Below are 23,316 nucleotides of genomic sequence, written 5' to 3' on the forward strand. Positions count from 1 at the left end.
GATGAAAAAAATATAATGCGAGGTTGGAGACCAAGAATTAAGATAACAAAGGCATTGGGATATTTGCAAGTGTGTTCCGGTTGATTCCAAACTAATGGAATATTTATAATATAGCTCCCTAATATTGGGAGGATATGTTCTAAAGAGAAGTCACCCTTCCCTCGATTTAAATAGATCGAAGATCCATGCAGTTTATTTAATTGAGTTTTATGCAAAGATTAATGACATGATGGCATGATGACATCATGCAATGCAACAATAAAAGAACAAGCACCAAAAGGAACATACGGCAATCACGAAAATAAGGAAGTCTTCTGAAGCGTCGGTCTTGGGGCGTCACACATGGCGCTCAGATCTGGACACAAGGTGTACATCGTCAAGGTCCAAGGATAATGTTGTCCTCAAAGCCGGACGTACACAGTCAAGGTCCACGGTCAAGGGGGTCAGGCGGATGCGACCTCTCACTGCGTCCGCCATTTGAAGCGGCACGCCGGTCGAGGGTGCCGCCCACTGCACTCCCAGCGGTACCCGGCTCCTCGCCGCATTCAAAAACCTACATTTAAACCCGTGTGCAATGCGAGAAACCCACTCCAGCCACACACATCCGCTCAGGAGCAGGAAGCCGGCCAAGCCCCTCCTTCCACCATTTTCTCCACTCTTTCAGCGGCATCCGATGAGCTGGAAGAGCAGTTCTCCGGCATAAAAGCCATCTGGCTGGCCTGCCTAGCCCGGCAGTTACGAGCTCGGCAGCTTGCTACTCCACCTACCTTGCCTAGCCCATCGGAGGCAGTTGCTGAACTAAGTGGCACGGGCAGCATCGCTGCCCTCGACGCTGTCGCATCGTACAACGCCTCCAATGCCTGCGACTGAGCCATCCGCCGTCGACGCGCGCATAGCCGTGCCATGCAGGCAGAGAAAGAAGTTATCGCAGATGTCGACGAGGTGACACGGCTACGCGGTTGTCGACGAGGTGACGGCTCGCACGTCCCCGCCCACCGCCATCATCGAGGAGAAGTAGAACACGGGAGGCCGCCACCGATTGTATCCCATGAAGGCCACCGCTGAGGCGACGCCGGCGAAAACAGCTGGTGTCTTGCACGATTCTTTTTCAGCCGGATGCTGGAGGAGGACAAAGAGATCGGGCGGTGACCCTTTAGATTAGGTATATTAATTCTACCAGGCTGGTTACTAGGAAAAATTGATGAGGTGGCATAGAATTAAATGAAGAATGACAGGGCTATCATAGTATGATACTGTATGGAATTAAGTTACTCCCACTGTGGTTAGTCTTAGCCTTTGTTCGGTTCAACCTCCTCCCAAGGGATTTGGAGAGGAATGGAGGGGAATTTGGCTTGTACATGACTTAATCCCCCACAATCCCTGTTAGTCCCCGTTAAAACCCCTTGAACCGCACATGCCCTTAAGGTTAAAAATGACCGGGATTACAGAGGACAGTGTACAAACTTCAAGGATTTAAAGGTGAGGGTTTGTTTCTGACTAGCTCTACAACCTCAAGGTTTATAAATCAGATTTCACTCTCCCGTCACGCAGACGCCTGGGTACACTCACGGTGGAGCGCCTTTGCACACGAAAAGGCAGGTAACGTGACAATTTGAGACATCTAGTCGTCCACTTTATGTGGGGTCTGGGACCAAATGTCAGCCATACCAAGTGCGACCTGAACGCGATAGCACGGTTATTGATCGAGTATCTTTTTACTGGTACGTTAAATGAAAAATATATGGTTGCGCGTGTATTCAATTTAAAATGATTGCTACGGAGGGAAAAACAGTTACTACTCCACTAGTCCACTTCGGGACTTCTTGCTAGGGTTGTTCTCTTCTTCTCACTCTCTCACCCTCTCCAGATCTAAACAAGACCGTGGTGTCCACTCTCTTTGTATCTCTCTCTCTTCTCTCCGGTTGACACAGATCCAGCCAGATACCTTCTCCTGGTGGTCGCCGTTGGGGAGGGAGGAAGCCGGCGCGCGCCGTCTTCTCTGACCTGGTGTCGGCGTGGGAGGTCCTCCTCACCCTTGCTCCCTGCCGTCGAGTTGGCAGATCCCGCCGCCTGCCTCGCCACATCCCGCTGACCGTAGGTATAACCTTTTTTAGAACCGGCCTTGTTCTAATGGCCCGGCTCCCCACGTCGTCGCATCCCTTTTTTTCATCAAGTTAGGATTGCTCCCATGTCGCTACATCATGCATGTGGATATTCTTCTAGTATTACAAAGCTCTCCATGTAGCTAGCTCCGTCGGCTTGTCAAACACTCGAACACCACCTAAATTTTTACTATTAGAGGAAAAAAGGTACTATAGATACTGGCTAATGAACCGATCTCTTGGTTGGAAAGGGAAATAAAGATGCTGGCCTGACCGGTCTCTTGGTCGAAAAAGGACAGAAAGTGGGGGTGTTGGGTCGACAATGCAACCGAGAATGAGCACGTCTAGATTTCTTGTGGTCACCTAGGAAAGGTCACTGACGAGAACAAAAAATGCACAAATACAGACATGCTTTGCATGTTTGTCGCACTCAACAACACCTCTGCGTCACCACTTTATGCCTCAGTGGATGTAAAACGTGCTTGTGCTTCCCCTGTCCCTATGCCCTTACTGCTGCTGTTAATCTAACATCACAGGTAAAATGAAACAATGCCACTGTTAATGTGATGTCGCTATTAAGTAATGCTGCTGTCAATCTATTGCCATTGATAAAATGAATAAATGCCACCACCGTTTTATGAAATGCTTCTGTCTTGCTTTATTTCTCATAAAGAGTGTTTTGGGCCGTTACACTAAACTCTGACACCGGTAACATAGCTGCATCTTCGTTGAACTACACAAAATTTAATTGCACAGTGGTTGACACGACGATGTGTTTCTCCTTTCCGTATCACCCTTTGTTAGAACGATCGTTCCTGTTAACCGTGCACGTATGTACTGATCAAGTGTTACTCCCAATCTGTCATCACATAGTCATAATGCAATTGTTATGCATGTTAATGTAAGCCCCCGTTAATCTAGTGCCAGTGTTGATTTGATGTGATGGCACTTCTTAGTTAATGGCACTTTTTCATACTGTCACTGTAATGCCATTGATAACTGTCGGATTCGGGGTTCCACGGACCCTTGAGAAGTTCAAACTCTGGGGTGTGCACGAAGGACTCCAGCCTGCCTACCCAACGATTCCACGGCCTAGCTCGATGAACCCAAAGAACACGAAACACAGAGGTTTGTACTGGTTCGGGCCACCGTGTGGTGTAATACCCTACTCCAGTGTGGTGGTGGATTGCCTCGAGGGCTGAGGATGAATTAGTACAGTGGATGAACAGCCTCAGGAGGAGAGATGTTCTTGAGCTCGATGAGCTGGTCGATGTGAGGATGGAGTGGATCCAATCCAAGGTCCGTCGCCTCCTATGGTGGTGGATAGTCCTATTTATAGAGGCCCTGGTCCTCTTCCCAAATGTAGGCGGGAAGGGATCCCACAACGGCCAATTTTGAGGGAGACAACTAGTACAAGCTATCCTGACAAAAGTAGTCTTCGTCTACCAAAGGCTCTGGTGGTGACGCTGTTGTGGGCTCCGCGATGACCTCCGTCCTGCCGTCCTGCTGGTCTTGGTCTTGTTGCAACGATATGGAAATCTTTGCCTAATGCCTCGGGACTCCTCGCCTGCGCTTGCCTCTTTAGCACCAAAGAGGAAACTGGTACACTGCGCCCGCTGGCGCCCGCCTGGCCTTGGTCGTCACGGCTCACGTCATGTGAACCTCGCAAGGTGCCCCCTGCATAGATATCTCCGCTCCTTAGGAGCCAGCCTAGCGAGGCCGCCCCCAGGGAGATCTTGGTGTCGTCCGCCTCATGAGGCTTGGCCCCTCGCGAGGATCTTGAGTTGTTGCTGCCGAAGCTGGGCCGTACCAGGCCGTTGGTGGAGCCACGCCGTGGGCCGCATGTAGGCAAGTCTGGGCACCCCCGCAAGTTGTGACAAGGCCTTGGTGCGAGCAGCCTCCTCCTGGGTATCTGTTACCCCTGTACGCCCAAGCCTAGGGCTCAGGAGGAGGAGGCGGCGAGCGGCGCCGCGTGCGTTGCGGCCATGGTCGCCGTGCCGCGGTGGCGCGCGTCGTCGCCCCTGGAGTCCACGCCGTGGACTCCTCGCGCGAGCTCGTGCTGTGGGCGGCGATGCCCCCGCGCACCTGGATCCGCTTCTCGTGGTTCTTCTCTGTCGCGATGCCGCCGAGGGGGGCCCTTGTGCTCTGGCTGCAGCACGCCGACTGCGACGCTCCGGCGACCGGAGCAGAGGTCGAAGTAGTCTCCTCCGGCAAGATCTTCATGACCCGAGGCTGGGGCAAGGTCGCTCGAGTGTGCCGTGCGGATGGTGCCCTCGCGATCCACTTCGAGTACGATGGTGCCTCCATGCTGTCCTTCAAGGTTTTTGACGCGGAAGGCCGCCGCTTGGAGTGCTGCTTCAGGAGGGGCTGTCAGGACGGCGCCGCAGCAGGGGCTGGGCCTGCTGTCCGTGCTGCCAGTGGCTCCTCCGGAAGCAGTAGCAATGCTTGGGAGTCCAGCGATTCTCCCGAGCTCTATGAGACTCCGGAGACGAGCGACGACAGCTACGTGCCTCCGGGCTCTCGCCGTGCCCGGAGCAAGGCTGCAGCGACCGGCCGCCGCCGCCGCTGATCTGGATGAGGTTGGCGCCAGCCTCCCGTGGCCCACTGCTGATGATGGCGTCAGCCACTGGGGCGCGTGTAGATAGGACTCCTTGAAGCTCTCTCCTTTTGTTCCCTGCGAGGAATCAAGAAGTACCCCGCGAGGGCGTGTAAAAGGTCCGCAATATCTTTTGTTGATATTATCCTTATTATGAAGTGGTGTGCACGTGTCCTGTTCCGGCTCGGTTTCTCCTTTCCAACCTCGCGACGGCTTGGTGCTCTACGCCGACAGGTCCCAGTCCCCAGGCAGGTTGCAGTCGTCGCTGGTATGCCAGGTCGCGATGCCATGGTCAAGGCCAGGAGTTGAGCGGCCTGAGGTCCAGTAAGAGCTCTTGAGGCGCGATGCTCAGGAGGTCCCCTTTGGCACGCAAGCGACCACCGAGAGGCAGGAAAGGGAGACTACGTTGCCGTAACAGGGCAACACAAATGAGAACTTTATGCCGTAGCGACTAGTTGACCCGAGCGTAACACTTATCTCGGCAGTCTAGGGTCGGTCCTCGCGCGTCGGTGGTCATAGCATAGCCAGGTCAGGCCCGTACGAGTCTCCTCCTCTTCCCCCTACTCTCCTTCATGCTCTATGTCCTTAGGTCCCGGCCCTCGAGCGAGCTCAGCCGCCGCTGGTATGCTAGGTCGCGATGCCGTGGTCAAGGCCAGGGGGTGAGGGCTGGAGAGCCAGTAAGAGCTCCTGAGTCGCGATGCTCAAGAGCCCCCCTTTTAACGTGCAAGTGGACTGTGTGGGAGAAGAGGGAGCCCTCGGTGCCGCCTGTTGTGGTCCTCGGGAGATTCCTGCAAGTCAACACAAGGCAGGGCGCAGATTGCCATTATAATTGCCGGCCGGCCACTGGTCGCTCCGCGAAAGAACGAAGGCACTGAGGGCCTGGTGAGGTGGTGCGTGCGGGGCGTGCCGCGGCCAGAGCTCGACCGCTCAGATTTGTCGACGTTGCAGGGACGGACCCAAGCACAAGCACCGTGCTCGCGCGAGCAACTCCCGTGGTAGGTGACAATCAAGCAGGTGATGGTCATAGATGGGTTAATCATGGAAAGCAAACTGGCTTAAGTAAACGCAAGGGAGATACATGCCACTGGGTCAGGCCCGAGCGGCTTGGGGATGATGCAGCCCGAGGGGCGCCCCCAACAAGGTAAGCTAAAGGCATAAAAAGGGATACATGCCGCAGGGATGAACCCACGCGGCCTGGGAATGATGCAGCCCTGAGGGTGCTCCCAGCTAAACAAACTTGGAAAATGTCACCTGGTTCCATTGTAGAAGGGGTGTCGGGGCAGCTGATGATGCGCGACGAAGGGGTTGCTCCTCATGAGCCACCGGGGCCCTGAGCCTCAGGAGGCTCTGGGGGTCCAGGTGGTTCCTTGAGGACCATCTCCATCTCCGCCAGGACTGCGTGGCGCCTGGCCTCCTGAGCTGCCAGGATGCGCCTGGCCTCCTCGCCTGGATGTGGGGCTGCGCCTGGTGAGCGGCGATCGCCGCGCATGGCTCTTGCATCCTGCAGTTCCTGAGTGGTCTTGGTAATGAACTCCTGAGCGCTGGGCGCTCCTCGCCTTGTGTCCTTCTGAGGGAAATGTGCCGCAAAGCATGCCTCCAAATGGTGCCCGAGCGCCTCCCTCGTGATGTTGGCAAGCTCTGAGGCCCTCCAGAAGGGAGCCCCCGAGCCCTGCCCGAGGAGGGCGCCGGGCGCGCCTTCCTACGATAGAGGGAGGAGCCCCAGGCGCGGGTGCCGATCCTGACGTGGCTCCGCTTGAGGCGCCGCTCCCCTGAGGCCCTGTGTGGAGCAGCTGCTTCTTTTTCTTGGGGATGGCCTCAGGAGGGTACTGGCCCTTGCTATCGGGGTCCTCGATCGCTGCAGCTTGGAAGGCACGCTTGAGGGAGCACGCCGCATCTCTTTCTTCGCAGGGGACTGTGATGATTCTGCCACTTCCTGACATCTTGAGGACGTTGTAGCCGTGGTGGGTCACTGCCATGAACTTGGCCAGGGCTGGATACCCGAGGATGGCGTTGTATGGTAGACGGATGCGGGCGACATCGAAGTCGATGAGCTCGGTGCGGTAGTTTTCGCGCTGGCCGAAGGTGACTCGGAGGCGGACCTGCCCTATCGGGGTGGTGGAGCCGTCGGTCACTGATACGTCTCCAACGTATCTATAATTTTTGATTGTTCCATGCTATTATATTATCTATTTTGGATGTTTATGGGCTTTATTAAACACTTTTATATTATTTTTGGGACTAACCTATTGACCCAGAGCCCAGTGCCAGTTCCTGTTTTTTCCTTGTTTCAGTGTTTCGAAGAAAAGGAATATCAAACGGAGTCGAAACGGAATGAAACCTTCTGGAGAAGTTATTTTTGGAAGGAAAGCAACCGGGGAGACTTGGAGTCCACGTCAAGGAAGCAACGAGGAAGGCACAAGGCAGGGGGCGCGCCCTCCACCCTCATGGGCCCCTCGTGGCTCCCCTGACGTACTTCTTTCACCTATATATATCCATATACCCTAAAACGATCGAGGAACAGGATAGATCTGGAGTTCCGCCGCCGCAAGCCTCTGTAGCCAACAAAAGTCAATCGGGACCCTGTTCCGGCACCCTGACGGAGGGGGGAACCCTCACCGGTGGCCATCTTCATCATCCCGGCGCTCTCTATGACGAGGAGGGAGTAGTTCACCCTCGGGGCTGAGGGTATGTACCAGTAGCTATGTGTTTGATCTCTCTCTCTCGTGTTCTTGAGGTGATACGATCTTGATGTATCGCGAGCTTTGCTATTATAGTTGGATCTTATGTTGCTTCTCCCCCTCTACTCTCTTGTAATGGATTGAGTTTTCCCTTTGAAGTAATCTTATCGGATTGAGTCTTTAAGGATTTGAGAACACTTGATGTATGTCTTGCCGTGCGTATCTGTGGTGACAATGGGATATCACGTGATTCACTTGATGTATGTTTTGGTGATCAACTTGCGGGTTCCGCCCATGAACCTATGCATAGGGGTTGGCACACGTTTTCGTCTTGACTCTCCGGTAGAAACTTTGGGGCACTCTTTGAGGTTCTACGTGTTGGTTGAATAGATGAATATGAGATTGTGTGATGCATATCATATAATCATACCCATGGATACTTGAGGTGACATTGGAGTATCTAGGTGACATTAGGGTTTTGGTTGATTTGTGTCTTAAGGTGTTATTCTAGTCTGAACTCTAGGGCTGTTTGTGACACTTATAGGAATAGCCCAACAGATTGATTGGAAAGAATAACTTTGAGGTGGTTTCATACCCTACCATAATCTCTTCGTTTGTTCTCCGCTATTAGTGACTTTGGAGTGACTCTTTGTTGCATGTTGAGGGATAGTTATATGATCCAGTTATGTTATTATTGTTGAGATAACTTGCACTAGTGAAAGTATGAGCCCTAGGCCTTGTTTCCTAGCATTAGAGTACCATTTACACTCACTTTTATCGTTAGTTACCTTGCTGTTTTTATAATTTCAGATTACAAAAACCTATATCTACCATCCATATTACACTTGTATCACCATCTCTTCGCCGAACTAGTGCACCTATACAATTTACTATTGTATTGGGTGTGTTGGGGACACAAGAGACTCTTTGTTATTTGGTTGCAGGGTTGTTTGAGAGAGACCATCTTCATCCTACGCCTCCCACGGATTGATAAACCTTAGGTCATCCACTTGAGGGAAATTTGCTACTGTCCTACAAACCTCTACACTTGGAGGCCCAACAACGTCTACAAGGAGAAGGTTGCGTAGTAGACATCAGTCACTCCTGAGAAAGGCTTGGTAGGCTGAAGCTGATCATAGGGCACTTGAAGGTTGTCGAACATCTCGACGGACAGGACATTGAGCCCTGCGCCGCCGTCGATAAGGGTCTTGGTGACATGCACGTTGCTGATGACTGGTGAACAAAGCATCGGGAGGACGCCAACGGTAGCCGCGCACTTGAGCTAATCTGCCGAGCTGAAGGTGATGGCGCACTTGGACCATCTGAGCGGGCGTGTGGCCTCGAGCTTGGGGAGGACTGCGTTCACCTCGCGAGCAAACAGCTTGAAGATGCGCTGTGAGGCTGGGGCTTGGGCTCCGCCCAAGATGCAGGCAATAGCACGCGGCTCCTGGAAGCCCCCAGCCCCCTCGTCTTGATGGTGGTCATCGTTCCTTCTTGGTGGTGGTGGTAGCGGAGGAAGACTAGTGTTGCCCTGAGGATGATCCTCACGAGGCTGATCCCTCCAGGCGCCCTCGCGAGGCTGATCTTGCCAGCGGTCTTCACGAGGCCGGTCACGCCACTCCTGGCGCGGGCCACGGTCGTCCTAGCGTCCTCCACCACGTCCTCCTCCTCGGCCGTAGCCCCGGTCGTTCCGCTTGGTGAAGGAAATATGCCCTAGAGGCAATAATAAAGTTATTATTTATTTCCTCATATCATGATAAATGTTTATTATTCATGCTAGAATTGTATTAACCAGAAACATAATACATGTGTGAATACATAGACAAACATAGTGTCACTAGTATGCCTCTACTTGACTAGCTCGTTAATCGAAGATGGTTGAGTTTCCTAGCCATGGACATGAGTTGTCATTTGATTAACGGGATCACATCATTAGGAGAATGATGTGATTGACTTGACCCATTCCGTTAGCTTAGCACTTGATCGTTTAGTATGTTGCTATTGCTTTCTTCATGACTTATACATGTTCCTATGACTATGAGATTATGCAACTCCCGTTTACCGGAGGAACACTTTGTGTGCTACCAAACGTCACAACGTAACTGGGTGATTATAAAGGTGCTCTACAGGTGTCTCCGAAGGTACTTGTTGAGTTGGCGTATTTCGAGATTAGGATTTGTCACTCCGGTTGTCGGGGAGGTATCTCTGGGCCCTCTCGGTAATGCACATCACTATAAGCCTTGCAAGCAATGTGACTAATGAGTTAGTTGCGGGATGATGCATTACGGAACGAGTAAAGAGACTTGCCGGTAACGAGATTGAACTAGGTATTGAGATACCGACGATCGAATCTCGGGCAAGTAACATACCGATGACAAAGCGAACAACGTATGTTGTTATGCGGTTTGACCGATAAAGATCTTCGTAGAATATGTGGGAGCCAATATGAGCATCCAGGTTCCGCTATTGGTTATTGACCGGAGACGTGTCTCGGTCATGTCTACATAGTTCTCGAACACGTAGGGTCCGCACGCTTAAAGTTTGGTGACGATCGGTGTTATGAGTTTTTGTGTTTTGATGTACCGAAGGTAGTTCGGAGTCCCGGATATGATCACGGACATGACGAGGAGTCTCGAAATGGTTGAGACGTAAAGATCGATATATTGGATGACTATGTTTGGACACCGGAAGGGTTCCGGGAAGTTTCGGACATTTACCGGAGTACCGGGGGGTTACCGGAACCCCCCGAGGAGTTAATTGGGCCTCATGAGCCTTGGTGGGAGAAGAGGAGGGGCGGCCAGGGCAGCCGCGCGCCCCCTCCCCCTCTAGTCCGAATTGGACAAGGAGGGGGGCGGCGCCCCCCTTTTTCCTTCTCCTCCTCTCTCCCTTCCTTCCCTCTCCTACTTCAACAAGGAAAAGGAGGAGTCCTACTCCCACTCCCCCCTTGGCGCGCCCTCCTCCTGGCCGGCCACCTCCCCCCTTGCTCCTTTATATATGGGGGCAGGGGGGCACCTCTAGATACACAAGTTGATCTGTTGATCTATTCCAGTCGTGTGCGGTGCCTCCCTCCACCATATTCCACCTCGGTCATATCGTAGCGGTGCTTAGGCAAAGCCCTGCGTCGGTAGCAACATCATCACCGTCATCATGCTGTCGTTCTGACGGAACTCTCCCGTGAAGCTCTGCTGGATCGGAGTTCGCGGGACGTCATCGAACTGAACGTGTGCTGAACTCGGAGGTGTCGTACGTTCGGTACTTGGATCGGTCGGATCGTGAAGACGTACGACTACATCAACCGCGTTGTGCTAACGCTTCCGCTTTTGGTCTGCGAGGGTATGTGGACAACACTCTCCCCTCTCGTTGCTATGCATCACCATTGTCCTGCGTGTGCGTAGGAATTTTTTTGAAATTACTACGTTCTCCGACAGTGGCATCCGAGCCTGGTTTTATGCGTAGATGTTATATGCACGAGTAGAACACAAGTGAGTTGTGGGTGATACAAGTCATACTGCTCACCAGCATGTCATACTTTGGTTCAGCGGTGTTGTTGGATGAAGCGGCCCGGACCGACATTACGCGTACGCTTACGCGAGACTGGTTCTACCGACGTGCTTTGCACATAGGTGGCTGGCGGGTGTCAGTTTCTCCAACTTTAGTTGAACCGAGTGTGGCTACGCCCGGTCCTTGAGAAGGTTAAAACAACATTAACTTGACGAACTATCGTTGTGGTTTTGATGCGTAGGTAAGAACGGTTCTGGCTCAGCCCATAGCAGCCACGTAAAACTTGCAACAACAAAGTAGAGGACGTCTAACTTGTTTTTGCAGGGCATGTTGTGATGTGATATGGTCAAGGCATGATGATATATTTTATTGTATGAGATGATCATGTTTTGTAACCGAGTTATCGGCAACTGGCAGGAGCCATATGGTTGTCGCTTTATTGTATGCAATGCAATCACCCTGTAATTGCTTTACTTTATCACTAAGCGGTAGCGATAGTCGTAGAAGCAATAGTTGGTGAGACGACAACGATGCTACGATGGAGATCAAGGTGTTGCGCCGGTGACGATGGTGATCATGACGGTGCTTCGGAGATGGAGATCACAAGCACAAGGTGATGATGGCCATATCATATCACTTATATTGATTGCATGTGATGTTTATCCTTTATGCATCTTATTCTGCTTTGATTGACGGTAGCATTATAAGATGATCTCTCACTAAATTCAAGATAAAAGTGTTCTCCCTGAGTATGCACCGTTGCCAAAGTTCGTCGTGCCGAGACACCACGTGATGATCGGGTGTGATAAGCTCTACGTTCATCTACAACGAGTGCAAGCCAGTTTTGCACACGCAGAATACTCGGGTTAAACTTGACGAGCCTAGCATATGCAGATATGGCCTCGGAACACTGAGACCGAAAGGTCGAGCGTGAATCATATAAGTAGATATGATCAACATAGTGATGTTCACCATTGAAAACTACTCCATCTCACGTGATGATCGGACATGGTTTAGTTGATTTGGATCACGTGATCACTTGGATGATTAGAGGGATGTCTATCTAAGTGGGAGTTCTTAAGTAATATGATTAATGGAACTTAAATTTATCATGAACTTAGTACCTGATAGTATTTTGCTTGTCTATGTTAATTGTAGATAGATGGCCCGTGCTGTTGTTCCGTTGAATTTTAATGCATTCCTTGAGAAAGAAAAGTTGAAAGATGATGGTAGCAATTACACGGACTGGGTCCGTAACTTGAGGATTATCCTCATTGTTGCACAGAAGAATTACGTCCTAGAAGCACCGCTGGGTGCCAGGCCTGCTGCAGATGCAACTGACGACGTTAAGAACGTCTGGCAGAGTAAAGCTGATGACTACTCGATAGTTCAGTGTGCCATGATTTACGGCTTAGAACCGAGACTTCAACAACGTTTTGAACGTCATGGAGCATATGAGATGTTCCAGGAGTTGAAGTTAATATTTCAAGCAAATGCCCGGATCGAGAGATATGAAGTCTCCAATAAGTTCTACAACTGCAAGATGGAGGAGAATAGTTCTGTCAGTGAACATATACTCGAAATATCTGGGTATAACAATCACTTGATTCAACTAGGAGTTAATCTTCCGGATGATAGTGTCATTGACAGAATTCTTCAATCACTGCCACCAAGCTACAAGAGCTTCGTGATGAACTATAATATGCAAGGGATGGATAAGACAATTCCCGAGCTCTTCGCAATGCTAAAAGCTGCGGAGCTAGAAATCAAGAAGGAGCATCAAGTGTTGATGGTCAACAAGACCACTAGTTTCAAGAAAAAGGGCAAAGGGAAGAAGAAAGGGAACTTCAAAAAGAACAGCAAACAAGTTGCTGCTCAAGAGAAGAAACCCAAGTCTGGACCTAAGCCTGAGACTGAGTGCTTCTACTGCAAGCAGACTGGTCACTGGAAGCGGAACTGCCCCAAGAATTTGGCAGACAAGAAGGATGGCAAGGTGAACAAAGGTATATGTGATATACATGTTATTGATGTGTACCTTACTAGAGCTCGCAATAGCACCTGGGTATTTGATACTGGTTCTGTTGCTAATATTTGCAACTCGAAACAGGGACTACAGATTAAGCGAAGACTGGCTAAGGACGAGGTGACGATGCGCGTGGGAAATGGTTCCAAAGTCGATGTGATCGTCGTCGGCGCGCTACCTCTACATCTACCTTCGTGATTAGTTTTAGACCTAAATAATTGTTATTTGGTGCCAGCGTTAAGCATGAACATTATATTTGGATCTTGTTTGATGCGAGACGGTTATTCATTTAAATCTGAGAATAATGGTTGTTCTATTTATATGAGTAATATCTTTTATGGTCATGCACCCTTGAAGAGTGGTCTATTTTTGTTGAATCTCGATGGTAGTGATACACATATTCATAATGTTGAAGCCAAAAGATGCAGAGTTGATAATGATAGTGCAACTTATTTGTGGCACTGCCGTTTGGGTCATATTGGTGTAAAGCGCATGAAGAAACTCCATACTGATGGACTTTTGGAATCACTTGATTATGAATCACTTGGTACTTGCGAACCATGCCTTATGGGCAAGATGACTAAGACGCCGTTCTCCGGAACAATGGAGCGAGCAACAGATTTGTTGGAGATCATACATACTGATGTATGTGGTACGATGAATATTGAGGCTCGCGGCGGGTATCGTTATTTTCTCACCTTCACAGATGATTTGAGCAGATATGGGTATATCTACTTAACATAAGTCTGAAACATTTGAAAAGTTCAAAGAATTTCAGAGTGAAGTGGAAAATCATCATAACAAGAAAATAAAGTTTCTACGATCTGATCGTGGAGGAGAATATTTGAGTTACGAGTTTGGTCTACATTTGAAACAATGCGGAATAGTTTCGCAACTCACGCCACTCGGAACACCACAACGTAATGGTGTGTCCGAACGTCGTAATCGTAGTTTACTAGATATGGTGCGATCTATGATGTCTCTTACTGATTTACCGCTATCGTTTTGGGGTTATGCTTTAGAGACGACTGCATTCACGTTAAATAGGGCACCATCAAAATCCATTGAGACGACGCCTTATGAAATGTGGTTTGGCAAAAAACCAAAGTTGTCGTTTCTTAAAGTTTGGGGCTGCGATGCTTATGTGAAAAAACTTCAACCTGATAAGCTCGAACCTAAATCGGAGAAATGTGTCTTCATAGGATACCCAAAGGAAACTGTTGGGTACACCTTCTATCACAGATCCGAAGGCAAGACATTCGTTGCTAAAAATGGATCCTTTCTAGAGAAGGAGTTTCTCTCGAAAGAAGTGAATGGGAGGAAAGTAGAACTTGATGAGGTAACTGTACCTGCTCCCTTATTGGAAAGTAATTCATCACAGAAACCGGTTCCTGTGACACCTACACCAATTAGTGAGGAAGCGAATGATATTGATCATGAAACTTCAGAACAAGTTACTACTGAACCTCGTAGGTCAACTAGAGTAAGATCTGCACCAGAGTGGTACAGTAATCCTATTCTGGAGGTCATGTTACTTGACCAAGGAGAACCTACGAACTATGAAGAAGCAATGGTGAGCCTAGATTCCGCAAAATGGCTTGAGGCCATGAAATCTGAGATGGGATCCATGTATGAGAACAAAGTATGGACTTTGGTTGACTTGCCCGATGATCGGCAAGCCATTGAGAATAAATGGATCTTCAAGAAGAAGACTGACGCTGATGGTAATGTTACTGTCTATAAAGCTCGACTTGTTGTGAAAGGTTTTCGACAAGTTCAAGGGATTGACTACGATGAGACTTTCTCACCCGTAGCGATGCTTAAGTCCGTCCGAATCATGTTAGCAATTGCCGCATTTTATGATTATGAAATTTGGCAAATGGGTGTCAAAACCGCATTCCTGAATGGATTTCTGGAAGAAGAGTTGTATATGATGCAACCAGAAGGTTTTGTCGATCCAAAGGGAGCTAACAAAGTGTGCAAGCTCCAGCGATCCATTTATGGACTGGTGCAAGCCTCTCAGAGTTGGAATAAACGTTTTGATAGTGTGATCAAAGCATATGGTTTTATACAGACTTTTGGAGAAGCCTGTATTTACAAGAAAGTGAGTGGGAGCTCTGTAGCATTTCTGATATTATATGTGGATGACATATTGCTGATTGGAAATGATATAGAATTTCTGGATAGCATAAAAGGATACTTGAATAAGAGTTTTTCAATGAAAGACCTCGGTGAAGTTGCTTACATATTAGGCATCAAGATCTATAGAGATAGATCAAGACGCTTGATAGGACTTTCACAAAGCACATACTTTGACAAAGTTTTGAAGAAGTTCAAAATGGATCAAGCAAAGAAAGGGTTCTTGCCTGTGTTACAAGGTGTGAAGTTGAGTCAGACTCAATGCCCGACCACTGTAGAAGATAGAGATAAAATGTAAGATGTTCCCTATGGTTCAGACATAGGCTCTATCATGTATGCAATGCTGTGTACCAGACCTGATGTGTGTCTTGCTATTAGCCTAGCAGGGAGGTACCAAAGTAATCCAGGAGTGGATCACTGGACAGCGGTCAAGAACATCCTGAAATACCTGAAAAGGACTAAGGATATGTTTCTCGTTTATGGAGGTGACAAAGAGCTAGTCGTAAATGGTTACGTCGATGCAAGCTTTGACACTGATCCGGACGATTCTAAATCGTAAATCGGATACGTGTTTACATTGAACAGTGGAGCTGTCGGTTGGTGCAGTTCTAAACAAAGCGTCGTGGCGGGATCTACGTGTGAAGCGGAGTACATAGCTACTTCGGAAGCAGCAAATGAAGGAGTATGGATGAAGGAGTTCATACCCGGTCTAGGTGTCATACCTAGTGCATCGGGTCCAATGAAAATCTTTTGTGACAATACTGGTGCAATTGCCTTGGCAAAGGAATCCAGATTTCACAAGAGAACCAAGCACATCAAGAGATGCTTCAATTCCATCCGGGACCAAGTCCAGGTGGGGGACATAGAGATTTGCAAGATACATACATATCTGAATGTTGCAGACCTGTTGACTAAGCCTCTTCCACGAGCAAAACATGATCAGCACCAAAACTCCATGGGTGTTAGAATCATTACTGTGTAATCTAGATTATTGACTCTAGTGCAAGTGGGAGACTGAAGGAAATATGCCCTAGAGGCAATAATAAAGTTATTATTTATTTCCTCATATCATGATAAATGTTTATTATTCATGCTAGAATTGTATTAACCAGAAACATAATACATGTGTGAATACATAGACAAACATAGTGTCACTAGTATGCCTCTACTTGACTAGCTCGTTAATCGAAGATGGTTGAGTTTCCTAGCCATGGACATGAGTTGTCATTTGATTAACGGGATCACATCATTAGGAGAATGATGTGATTGACTTGACCCATTCCGTTAGCTTAGCACTTGATCGTTTAGTATGTTGCTATTGCTTTCTTCATGACTTATACATGTTCCTATGACTATGAGATTATGCAACTCCCGTTTACCGGAGGAACACTTTGTGTGCTACCAAACGTCACAACGTAACTGGGTGATTATAAAGGTGCTCTACAGGTGTCTCCGAAGGTACTTGTTGAGTTGGCGTATTTCGAGATTAGGATTTGTCACTCCGATTGTCGGGGAGGTATCTCTGGGCCCTCTCGGTAATCCACATCACTATAAGCCTTGCAAGCAATGTGACTAATGAGTTAGTTGCGGGATGATGCATTACGGAACAAGTAAAGAGACTTGCCGGTAACGAGATTGAACCAGGTATTGAGATACCGACGATCGAATCTCGGGCAAGTAACATACCGATGACAAAGGGAACAACGTATGTTGTTATGCGGTTTGACCGATAAAGATCTTCGTACAATATGTGGGAGCCAATATGAGCATCCAGGTTCCGCTATTGGTTATTGACCGGAGACGTGTCTCGGTCATGTCTACATAGTTCTCGAACCCGTAGGGTCCGCACGCTTAAAGTTTGGTGACGATCGGTATATGAGTTTTTGTGTTTTGATGTACCGAAGGTAGTTCGGAGTCCCGGATATGATCACAGACATGACGAGGAGTCTCGAAATGGTCGAGACGTAAAGATCGATATATTGGATGACTATGTTTGGACACCGGAAGGGTTCCGGGAAGTTTCGAACATTTACCGGAGTACCGGGGGGTTACTGGAACCCCCGGGGAGTTAATTGGGCCTCATGGGCCTTGGTGGGAAAAGAGGAGGGGCGGCCAGGGCAGCCGCGCGCCCCCTCCCCCTCTTGTCCGAATTGGACAAGGAGGGGGGCGACGCCCCCCTTTTTCCTTCTCCTCCTCTCTCCCTTCCTTCCCTCTCCTACTCCAACAAAGAAAAGGAGGAGTCCTACTCCCGGTAAGCTTCATCAGACTAGTAAGCTTGCACGTGCAACGCACGATAACACAATAGAAAGAAAAAATTCTCATTCATCTAGTTAGACTTATGAACCAGCAAAATAATATCATATATAAATTTCGAGATGCAAGATTTAACCAAATAGTTGCAGAGACGATATTTCAGTAAGATTTTTGAACCTCTCAAGTTGCAAATTGCAATGCATAGACAAACATCTAATCGTTGTAATAAATTCTTGGTCATCCAAAAATCTAATAGCACAAATGAGCCGTAATCATCTCATGCATCAGATAAATTATAATCATGTGAAATGCTTGGTCATCTCATGCATCACTTAAAATTATAATCATGTGAAATGATTGGTCATCCCAAAATCTAATAGCACGAATGGGCCGTAATCATGTTATACATCAGATAAAATTATATTTATGTGAAGGAATTTGATTATAAAAGTGCAATATTTCGTTTCATCGCCAAAAGGAGTACAATATTCCATTCACGAAATCCTTAAGTACGCACACACAATGGAATCAAGTATATCCATGTATTACATCACGGAAAACAAGTATTTTTGTATTGCATCCTAAAGAAAATACACTCATATTCCATTGCAAACAAAAATATTATTTTTTTGCAAACTTGACAGGAGCAATGTCTATTAGTAGGAGCAGATAGTTTTAAGAAGAATCCCCCATCATCCTGAACAACTCTAACAAAAGCATGTTTCCTCATCCTCACTCTCTGATCATTCCCTAAAAAAAACTCTGATCTTGAATGTGGGTCACTGATTCCATGTAACTTATGAGGTCTCATGCCAATGTACAAAGCTGCAAGGCTGTGCGTCATTGAATCCCCTGTAACTAATGAGGTCTCATGCCAATGTACAAGCTCCAAGGCTACTGCATATTGTCCTAAAGCCACATCTTTTTGAATGGCACAAAAAATCTCAAGAATTCCATTGTCTGCGCTCATTAAGTCTAGTAGGTTCTTTTTTTTTGCCATGAACTTCAGGAACTTGAGGCTTCTGACTTCTTGTCAGTGTTAGCTTCCCACGATGTGTATGCTATAACATAAATTAAAAGAAAATCTAATCATCTACAACTCCAAAAATAAAAATGATTACAATATTTGGCAGAGGCTTGAGATGTGCAATACTAAGACTTCCTGCCATAACCATCGGAAGTACAAAAGAGGAGCATACATCATTAACAAAAGAGCCTAAAAGAATCTTGTGGGTTTTATGGCACATATCAACACTGACGCCCTTAAAATGTTCATCACTAAAAACGCTAATTAAAAAGATTAGGAATGCAAATTACAGGATCCAAATTTGCATAGTAATAATGATACAAGAAGTTGTTGCCAATTGGAACTCGGAATATCCACAATAGCAAAAATTGGACTCTCAAAACTGAAATGAATACAAGCTCTCAAAATTATTATATAGTTCACAGAAGGATACTTGTTTTTCTAATTTGCTTAACATTGTTGCGCCTAGTTCCCATTGTAAATTTGTGCCCACCGGAATAAAACCAAGCTACCAAAGCCAGCAACCCCTCCTCCATGCTCTATGAGCATGAGAAGGGTAAAAATAGAAGGACATGACTTTGGTCACTTATGTGATTCAGATGTGTTGGAGGAAAAGTACAGAATGTTTGCACTATATGGAGTGTAACTTACCAAGTTACCATCTGAGCACCACTTGATGAATGATAGGTAAGTGACACCTTCTTCATCTCTATTTTACTCAGCTTCAAAATTGGATGTGTTTTAGCTGGATCTAACTTAAGTCATATTAGCCATTTCATGCGAAAAATAATAAAGTAATGATGGCACAAACATGCAAGATGAAACTAGTAAAATATTAGCACTATATGACCATAAATAATCACAAGCTCCTTGTAAAATTAGATGTATACCATGTTGTCGCCAATAGACGATCGCCAAGCTTCCTGGTTTTTCTGTTTCCTTCACAAGCTCCACATAATCACGTGTCGGAGTAGACCAAGAAATGATTTCATATCTTGATAGTTCAAGATCACTTCATGATCATCCATTCACTTATTAGATTTAAGAAGATATATACAGATGAGTATTAGATGAATACTCTGCTACAACAACTGAATTTCCATAATCATTGTGAGATCAGGATAGTTGCAGCTGTTCGAGATTAAATAACCGTTTTGCATGAAAGCTTGCAAATACATCACTTCTATATTTGAACAAGGGAACTTATTACTCTCTGGACCATGAATGGATGTTTCTTTAAGATTTTACAATAACAGTAGAAACCCTGCACCAAAGAAACAATTCTGATGCAAAGAGATAAAAAATTCTGGTGTACTTGCTGCTATGAAGGTGATTCAGCAGAGAGACTAACACAGACAATAACCATATGCGTCATTCTGCACTTGGGAGCCTAGTTACCTTTTTGAGGAAATATATGCATCCATTCAGGATCCCCCGCCCCTCACTGTATAAACCTGGTTCTTTCCAATCACATTGCAGCTATGTTTTGAAGAAACAACTTTACACACTCAGTTATATTGTGCTGCTGGCATCGTGCTCTCCTAATAGCCATTTATGCAGGGCTAAAAGTTGCATTCGAAAAGAAAAAAATGATGACAATATCATGGGTTGAATCGAGATGTTAACATGCATGTACATGTGGTTGCGATTCCTGTAGTATTTCACATAAGATTATATTACCTCACCAGGACAGGCGACGCAGCGGCGTTAGTCCATGATGTGGAATCCGCATGGAGTAAGCCCAGGATGCGGTGGCGGTTGCAAGACGGGGCGATGACATTGGTCTACTGCCTCAGCGGCCTCAGATCAGGATGCGGCGTCCATGGCGGAGCCAGACCAGGATGAGGCGTCCACACGGAGTATGTCGTCGGTGACTCAGCGTGACGACACCATCGTCTTGGTGTTAGTGTGACGGCGCTTCTAGTACCCATCTAGATCGCCCATCCAGATGGCGCACGCTTGCCATAGCTCACTCCATTCCCCACCACCGGAGGTCTCCCTGTCCCCGGCACATGCGTTTTCCAGCACAGCACCGGTGCTTCCTGTTCCCCATCACCAGAGTTCCCCAATTCCCCGCCGGTCCACGGTCACGGACTCACGGCGACCCCGCTGGGGAAGAGAGTGAGGAAGGCAGGCAGAGAGGGGGAGGGGTGAATGGAGGTAGATGTACCTTGACCTCACGGGTGGTTTTGCTCAGTCGCCGCCGCCCAGATCCAAATCGCCGCCGCCACCGCCGTTGTTGTTGTGTTTGTGAGAGACGTGGGATTAGGAATTATTTGCCCGTTCAGTTTTTTCGTTAGCGACCAGAATTGCGTGATTGCGGGGACGTGGGACTGGTAGTTAGAATATTTCTCCGCTGGTGGAGTACGGTCAGTCATTTAAAATTGCTACGTCTACACCGTAAAAGTATTAAATCAATGATGGTTGTTAGATTTAGATCTATGAGACTAATCGTGCGGTGCTGATCGGTTGATGCGGTGTTGTGGGCCAAATTACGGAATGCTATTGTTTAATAGTAGTGGAGATGGAGATATAAAAGCTGACATGCACCCGGACGAACTTCTGGGCCCATCTGTCAGCTACTAGTCCCCAGCGCGTGGAGAGGGTGGTGGACCTGGCTTCATGGGCTCAAACACGCCGGCCGGCGCCGCGCGTCGCCTCCCTCCTCGGAGCGCCGCCGCAGGCCACCAGCTCCACGCGCTCCTCACCAAGCATGGCCTCCTCCACCACCCGGCCTTCCTCCGCGCCGTCCTCTCCCGACTCCCTGCTTCCCCGTCGTCCCTCGCCCTCCTACTCTCGGCCCCTCGGCGTGTTCTCTCCCCGTCCCTCTTCTGCCCGGTCATCGCCGCATTCTCCTCCTCCTCCGTTCCGCACTTCTCGCTCGTCATCTTCAACCACGTCTCCTCCTTCTCCCTCCCCACTCCGCTCCCCACCTTCCCCGCCCTCCTCAAATCCTGCGCCCGCGCTTTCAAGCTGCGCTCTGGAGCCAGCGCGTCCTCTGAGGCCTTCGCCTTCAAGGGGCTGGAGCTGCATTGCCGCGTCCTAAAGCTGGGATGCGGTGCGGATCGCTACGTGCAGAACGCGCTCGTGTCCATGTATGGCAAGCTCGGCCGTCTCAGGGAGGCGAGTAGGGTGTTCGACGAAATGCCTGTTAGGAACGCCGTTTCCTGGAACGCCCTAGTGGGTGCGCACGATGTGGCGGGTGATTCGCATGGTGCAGAGCGATTGTCTCAGGAAACGCCTGATAGGAACATTTCATGGTGGAACGCCGAGATCGTGCGGAATGCGAGGGCTGGTGACATGGAGGAGGCATCGCGTGTCTTCAGTGAGATGCCTGATAGGGACCTTGTGTCATGGAACTCCTTGATCGGTGGCTATGTGAAGCTCAGGAGGTACAAGAAAGCATTGGAGATCTTCCAAGAGATGCAGGACAATGGCATCGAGCCGACCGAGCTAACACTTGTGTCTGTTCTTGGGGCATGTGCAGAGATTGGCGAGGTGGAGCTTGGGAAGGGTGTCCACAGTTACCTGGATAGCAAGGGCATTGCAGCTGATGGTTATGTTGGTAACGTGCTCGTTGATATGTACGCGAAATGTGGCAGATTGGACCTCGCCACGCAAGTCTTTGAAAGCATGTCAACCAGGGACATTACTTGCTGGAATGCAATGATTGTTGGGTTGTCGGTTCATGGCTACTCACACAAGGCTCTGAAGCTCTTTGATTCGATGAAAGTTGAGCCTGATCATGTCACATTTCTCGGTGTCTTGATTGCCTGCAGCCATGGTGGCCTAGTGGACGAGGGGAGATCATATTTTAGCAGCATGGCTGCCGACTACAAAATTGTGCCAGATGTTAAGCATTACGGGTGCATGATAGACATGCTCTGCCGTTACGGTAAAGTTGCAGAAGCATATCAAATGATGGATGATATGCCCGTCAAGGCAAACTCTGTGCTCTGGAAGATGGTTTTGGCTGCATGCCGAGTGCATGGGCAAATGGACCTTGCTAAAAAGGCTTTCCACAAATTGCATGAGCTGATGCCCGCCGATGATGGGGATGTCATCACGATATCCAATGTTTATGCAGAAGCAAGGAGATGGGACGACGTTGAGCATCTGAGAACGAGGATAACCGAACACGGTGTTTGGAAGCACGCCGCACACAGTCAAGTTGATGTTACGAGCTAATATTTAGAGCGAAGAATGACCTACTTCAGTTCCAGAAGTCTGATTCGTCAATCTGAGTACAGCCAGGCCGCAGCTTCAATAGGCAGCTTAGCATTCCTCCTTTGTTACATTACATGGTACTATTTCTGAATATTGTGATAATGTGCATATCTTCAATTGGAGCTTGATGTGATTTTGTAGGCTGTGTGTTGCCGCTTCTAAGCTTCCAAGTGAAGAACGAAGAGAATCGTCAACTTAGACCATCCTGAGTTTGTTTATTCTGTTATTAAGCTGAGAGGACCTTGTTATTATGCTGAAAATGGCCTGTTTTAAGATGGAGCACTGGAGACCTCGAAAAGTTTATTTTCCTTTGCTGGAGCTACTTAATCGAGTTCGCAAATATTCCGCTTGATTCTTGTGAGTGAAGGTGAAGGCCATGCTAGATGTTACAGCATTCCATTTTTATAGCCTCACGTCAGTGAAACAAGATGTCACAAATGATATGGTTTTCTGTCCACGTCTACCTACCCTTGTTCAGTCTTTACACATCTGATGTGAGCACCGATGAGATGTGCAGCATTGCAGGATACGCTACCGCTCCCTCTAATCCATAATATTTGTTGCGGTTTTGAACTTGCTGTGTTGAAGTTGAAGCCGGTGGCAACTTTTGTCCGGGTGCGAAAGCATGTGCTCTTCATCCAACCATGTCAGGCTGCAGGTGGGAGTGGATAATAGTGGGACTAACTTAGCCCATCCCACTTAAACTGTTTAGTGGATTCCCATGGGACATCACAAAATTTAAATGGGCTATCCCATTTAATCCATTGGGA

The 23,316-nt window shown here is 48.1% G+C and overlaps 1 protein-coding gene and 1 long non-coding RNA gene across 2 annotated transcripts; one reads left to right on the top strand and one right to left on the bottom strand.

Moving 5' to 3' along the window:
• Positions 1-17,817: 17,817 nt before the first annotated feature.
• On the bottom strand, positions 17,818-20,615 carry LOC120962794 (uncharacterized). Its single transcript, XR_005753761.1, has 2 exons — positions 18,971-20,615; positions 17,818-18,353 (listed from the first exon to the last, which is right to left on the bottom strand). It is a non-coding gene; the product is annotated as an uncharacterized lncRNA (long non-coding RNA).
• A 279-nt stretch (positions 20,616-20,894) lies between these two features.
• On the top strand, positions 20,895-22,772 carry LOC109786453 (pentatricopeptide repeat-containing protein At4g18840). Its single transcript, XM_040386782.2, has one exon. The coding sequence runs from the start codon at positions 20,942-20,944 to the stop codon at positions 22,505-22,507; it is 1,566 nt and encodes a 521-aa protein (XP_040242716.1). The 5' UTR covers positions 20,895-20,941; the 3' UTR covers positions 22,508-22,772.
• Positions 22,773-23,316: the final 544 nt, after the last annotated feature.

The sequence above is a fragment of the Aegilops tauschii genome, chromosome 4 (genome assembly GCF_002575655.3).
Source record: "Aegilops tauschii subsp. strangulata cultivar AL8/78 chromosome 4, Aet v6.0, whole genome shotgun sequence".
Taxonomy (NCBI): domain Eukaryota; kingdom Viridiplantae; phylum Streptophyta; class Magnoliopsida; order Poales; family Poaceae; genus Aegilops; species Aegilops tauschii.